The sequence below is a fragment of the Tachypleus tridentatus genome, chromosome 11 (genome assembly GCF_004210375.1).
Source record: "Tachypleus tridentatus isolate NWPU-2018 chromosome 11, ASM421037v1, whole genome shotgun sequence".
In the NCBI taxonomy this organism is placed as follows: Eukaryota; Metazoa; Arthropoda; class Merostomata; order Xiphosura; family Limulidae; genus Tachypleus; species Tachypleus tridentatus.
Genome location: NC_134835.1, coordinates 31,967,623 through 31,973,622, shown reverse-complemented (window position 1 = coordinate 31,973,622; position 6,000 = coordinate 31,967,623). Strand labels below are relative to the sequence as shown.

At 31.3% G+C, this 6,000-nt stretch overlaps 1 protein-coding gene across 2 annotated transcripts in view; it reads left to right on the top strand.

Moving 5' to 3' along the window:
- The first annotated feature begins 3,318 nt into the window (after positions 1-3,318).
- Positions 3,319-6,000, top strand: part of LOC143231878 (uncharacterized) — a 41,798-nt gene continuing 39,116 nt past the window's right edge. For both annotated transcript variants that reach the window (XM_076466654.1, XM_076466650.1), the window contains exon 1: positions 3,319-3,447. In XM_076466654.1, coding sequence (XP_076322769.1) covers positions 3,378-3,447 — 70 coding nt within the window. In that variant the 5' untranslated portion in view covers positions 3,319-3,377. The remainder of the gene's footprint in view (positions 3,448-6,000) is intronic.

The following is a 6,000-nucleotide window of genomic DNA, read 5'->3' as shown; positions in this document are numbered from 1 at the left end:
TCAAGATATGAGAGATTTCAACTCCTCCTCGTATGACAAACCCTTTATCCTATACACCATTCTAGTTACCCTTGTTACCCTTATCTGAACTATTTCCACAATTTCATGGTTTTTCTAAAATAAAAAGCCCAAGATTGAACAAACTACCCTAAATCAGGCTTAACCAGTGACTGTACAATGAAATTATAACCTCTTTAAACTTGTATTCAATATCGTTGTAGATACAACTTGAAATCCTATTTGCTCAATCACCAGCACAGCACATTGCTTGGATGACTTTAGAGACTGACTGGTTACTACAACAAGATCTTTCTTTCATAACATTGTTAACGTTATTCTCATTCAAACTACACTTATAATTCAAATTGTGATAACCTACATACATTGTCTTGCACTTATTATAATTAAAACTAATCTGCCGTATGTTCACACAACTGACTGTATGATCTAAATCCTTTTGTAAATCAGCAGCATCCTCTTCACAATTAGCAACACCTAAGACTTTAATATCATCTGCAAGTTTGAGTAATTCATTAACTATTTCTTCACCTTGTCGTTAATGTAAATTAAAAAGAGCAGGAGTCCTAAGACACAGCAATGAGATACTCCGATTGTGATAATAATCCAGGTTGACTGACTTCTATTTGTAACAACCTTCTACTTTTTTCCATCCGGCCACTATTCTATCTAGTTTGCTAAATTATCTGTTACACCTATAGAAACAATTTAATACAAGCCTTTTACGAGGTACCTTGTCAAATGCTTTCTGAAAATACAGATACACCAAATTTACACTCTTACTTTCATCTGCATAAACAGTAACCTTTTCAAGAATGGCCAATTATTTGTAAGGCAAGATTTTCCCTCAGTGAAACCATTTTTACTATTCAATAAAACTCTAAACTGTGTTAAATGACTTTGTAAAACATCTTTTTACAGACTTTCCAAAACTTTTCTAGAACTGGTGTGAGACTAATGGGTCTTTTATTACTGGGACAAATTTTATCACTTCCCTTTAAAAGGGGAGTTACATTATCTAAATTCCAACCTACTGGTGCATTCCCACTATTCAAGGAGTGATATAAAATAGTAGTAAGTAGCTTACATATCCAATCTTTAACCTCTTTCAAAACCGTTAGGAAAATATTATATGGTCCAGAAGCCTTATCATTTTTTAACCTTGCCGTTTTTTTACTTAAGTAACTCAAAATTAATGCAGTCATCTCGTTGATCTTGTTTCTGTTTACCAACTGTTTAAGATGTGAAATACTGCTTAAATCTTCATAAGTAAAAACTGAAGAAAAGACAAAATTTAATAACCCAACCATTTCATAATCATCAGATACTAGCCTTTCTTTATCATCCCTCAGGAGTTCTACCCCCATTCTAATATTTCGTTTACCTTTAATGTACCTAAAGAAATCTGTTACTTTTTATATTTTCAGGCATATTTTGTTTGTACATCATTTTCTATACATCATTTTCTATACATCATTTTTATACATCATTTTCTATACATCATTTTATATATATCATTTTCTATACATCATTTTTTATGCGTCATTTATTATACATCACTTTCTATACATCATTTTCTATACATCATTTATTATACATCATTTTGTATACATCATTTTTTTATACATCATTTTCTGATGTCTTAATTTCCTGTGTTACCAACTTTCGTGATCTTCTGTTGTCTTTTAATTCTCCTGTCATATCAGTCAATTTAGATTTCTTAAATTTATTATGCTATTTTTAAACTTCTTGTGAATCAACCTACTTTTTTACTTGCAGTTACCCTTTTCTTTCCATAAGGAATATGTTTTCCTTGAACATTTAATAATTTATCTTTAAACATTCTCCACATCTAATCAGTGTTTCCAAATAACTCAGCTGCCTGATTCACAACAGATAATTCTTGTCGCATCCATTCAATTTCTTTTCTTAATTTGGAACCAATCGTTATTTCCATAATGAGAAAAATGTCGAACCTAATATAATAATGATCACTTGTACCCAGACGTTCCCCACTTTCTATCCTCTCGATCCTTTTCGTATCTACTCAAGATGTCCTTAATTTTGAAATGATAGGCTTAACAACAGTCAGTTAGTCAACATCACTCACAAACAACTCTGAGATTTGATCATCTCTTTTATTATACACCCCAAAGTATGGAGCGTAATTTTGGGGCAACATTTTAAAAACCGTGGACTCTACAATGCATAGTTTGGCACATTAACTGTTACAGCACGCCTCATCTATATGTTTGGAAAACAGTCAGCGAAATAGTTCAGAAGTTAGTTATTTGAAAATACATTATTAGTGATCACAAAAACATAGACTTTTTAAATCAATTCTAAAGTTGTCAGAACCCAGTAGATAATTCAACAATAAAAAATTGGTTAGGGTTTTTTCTTTCCTTGAAAATAATTTGGCAGAAGACCCCAGGGGCACAGCGATATGTCTGCGGACTTCCACCACTAGAAATCAGCTTTCGATGCCCGTAGTAGGCAGAGCACAAACAGCTCTTTATGTAGCTTTGTGTTTAATTATAAACAAACAAAATTTTGGCAGAAAATTATTGTGTTCAAATAAATGTATGTATTATTATTTAAATTATCGAAATAGTTTTAAAGATATAACGTAACAAATTTATATTGCTTAAAGCCAGTGCTAGAGATTTTTTTCCTTGAAGCTTTGCTTTAATTAAGCACAAAACTTTAAAATGGACTATTTATGCTCACCACAAGTATTGATACACGATTTTTAGAGGTAAAGTCCGCAAAAATATTCAGTTGAGACACTGGTGAGCGTTTCCCAAACACCTACGCGTTGATTACACATTTTATCACTTTATTATAGAAACTGTTTGTTAAATAATATATTTGGACCGATACTTCACGAAAATAGTTAGTTTACATATTGTGGCACAGTGGTATGTCTGCGGACTTACACACTAAAAACCGGGTTTCGATACCCGTGGTGGGCAGAGCACAGATAGCCCATTGAGTAGCTTTGTGCTTAATTCTAAAAAAAATACAAAAAAAAACGTTTACTTCTTTGATTTGATTATTATTGCAAATGTAATACAATAATTTACTTTGGAAGCTATTGATTGAATACTAAAAGTCTGAAATTAGTAATTATTCAACTTGCCTAGTAACATTTTTTAATATTATAATATATCATTTTGTAGCCAGTAGATACATCTTTTGTGATTAAAAATTAAATAACATCAAACACAAAAATATTTAATATATCTATTCAATTTCTAAGTAAAACAAGAGTAGCTGAGACTTTACTTTAAGCAGAAAATTTTTCAAGAGACATCTAGCGAATATTTAAGAAAGTTGTTAAATTATCCTTGGAAGTCATGGCGGGTTCGTCGAGTGATAATGCTAGTCCAAGTTGTTCTGGGAAATACAGAGTACTTATTTTAGGAGGTAATTCAGACTATAATGTATTATCATAATATTTCATATATTTATAGTTATATAATTATGAAGGTTTTAGTTTATACAGGGTGATACCTGTTTACCTTTACTAAACTTCTATACATAATATTATGAATTATCTTAGGCTACAGTTATAACAATGATACAATGGGAGCCGCAGTTGTTATGAATCATAAACTTTCGAGGCGTAGGCTTCGACAAAACCTAGCCCTGACATGATAGTATAGAAATTGAATTAGTGCTAATTTCAGAGGTTTATGTCGTATAAAATTGTATATATATAATTGTATATATGTAAAATTGTATATATAGAGAACACAATGCACAAAATCATTTAGGTTTTTACGTTTGTAAGTAATTGTACTATTTATGTGAAAAGCCGCGAAAATATGTCACACTTGAAGGTACGCATATAAAGAAATTTTCACTGCTGTTAATATTATCGCAGTCACCGAAGGTTTCGTAACTGAAATGTAATATATGTTCAGTTAGAAGTAGATGTTAGCACTGAATTGCAATGTTCTCTACAGCCTAAAGGTATTTTCGAAATCAAATACAAGCTTAGAATAAAGTTAAATCTTTTCATTTGTGCTTGTTGTAAAGCTTAGTCATGACTCGTTTTTATTTTTTTTTATGAATGTATTTGTGATTTTAAGATAATAGTAGTAAATTCTACTGTTTCACTGTTGTAATTAAACGTTACTAATAAGTGTAATAACTACAGTCTAACATTGCTAATTGCAGGATTAGAGAGTTTTCAGTTTAAAATTTTGGCACTTGCGTCAGTTACAACCTAGGCTGTTTTTAAACTAACATAAATTGCAGCCTCAGAGAACAGTTTTAGTGATTGTGCAAAAAGTTGTTGTTTAATATTAAAATCCAATCAGAGTAAGCTACCTATGTTGAATGAGGCTAAAAATCAGTGACATACTTTTTCATGGTGTTGGGTAATTAATTATGAGTGTATTATTATTAGTAAAATTACACTTACATGAAATGTGCATGTACAGAATAACGTGTGAACATTGTAATAATCACATCAAAGCCAAAAATTACTTAAAACCAATGTTATATTACATTATAATTGTATAGATCACTTGTTAATCTATGTTTGGAATATTGTATTCTGTCGTGGGCTTCTTATCTCAGGAAAAGTATTGAATTTTGGTAAGAGTTGAAAGTAGGGTTACTAGAATGGTGCCTTCAAACAAACCTGAAAGTTGAAATCTCTCAAATTATTTTTCTTGAAGTTAGGGGGAACTTGATTGAAGTATTTAAGATTGTAAAGAGAATTGATAGTGCTGATGGATCAGCTTTTTTTCATATCTGAAAGTGAAACTAGAAGGACATATGAAAACAAGTTTTGACAGGGTAGGAGATATCTTTAGCTATGACAGTTTTTATCTAATAAACAGTGTTTGACCTTTGGGATGGGTCATCTTCTGATGTTATGGAGGCAGTGAGTTTAAGAGAAACCTTGATCAGGTTGTGAATGATGAGAACTGGCTTTCAAAGTTTATTTTTTAATATACTTGTTAATACTGGTGGATAGACCAGTCAGTCCAATATTGTCTCAAAACAGTATGTTGTAATAACTGTTGTTTAATCACAATGAAAGATATTATGTGTATGGTATACTGAGAAGTTATGTTCTGTGTGCACACAAAGTCTGTAAAAATGACTTAGTGATTTATTCGCACCTAATCAAAAAGAACACAAGATCTTTAACATGGACTTTCTCTGTACATGACAGGTGTGTAAGTTTCAGTTGTTTATTTATTTAATTTAAGATTCACAAAAATGTATACTCAGTGATGTCGAGAAAACCCACTTGTAGAGAAATATATATGCAAAAACAGCTCGTTTGGTTGAGAAAATATTTTATGTAGAAGAGCGAACAACGGTTTGACCTTCGGTCATCGTCAAGTTCACAAAGAAAGAAAGAGGTAACTGACCGGAAGCTGACCACATGTTTGGAAGGGGTTGTGTAACTGAGTGTCAGATTGTAGAGGGTGGTGTTGGATGTTTGAATATATAATTTTATTTTATTATATTTAATATAAGTATAAAGGCATTCCTTTATATTGGTTTATTTTGGGTTTAAGTTGTATAAGTAAGGCTTCTTTAAATTTGCATTTGTTTATGTTTGTTTCTTTATTTAGTATTTGAGTGTTTTCTATGGTTATGTTGTGTTTATTTGACTTGCAGTGTTCGAAAACGTGTGAAGGTGACTTTTTATGTTCTTTGAATCTGGTTTCCATTTTTCTACTTGTTTCTCCAATATAGAAGTCGTGGCAGTTATCACATTGTATTTTATAAATAATGTTGGTGTGGTGTTTGTCAGTGTAGTTTTTACACAGTATAGACCTCAGTTTTGTGCCTGGTTTTTGAATAAATTCGGAATTAACTGGAATGTCATATTTTGTTACTAATTTTTGCCAAATGTTGGTTGTTTGTCTGCTGATGTCGGGAATATATGGTATGCAGCAGTATATGGTTTTGTGATTTTTTTGATTCGTGAGATATATTTACTTTTTTTGG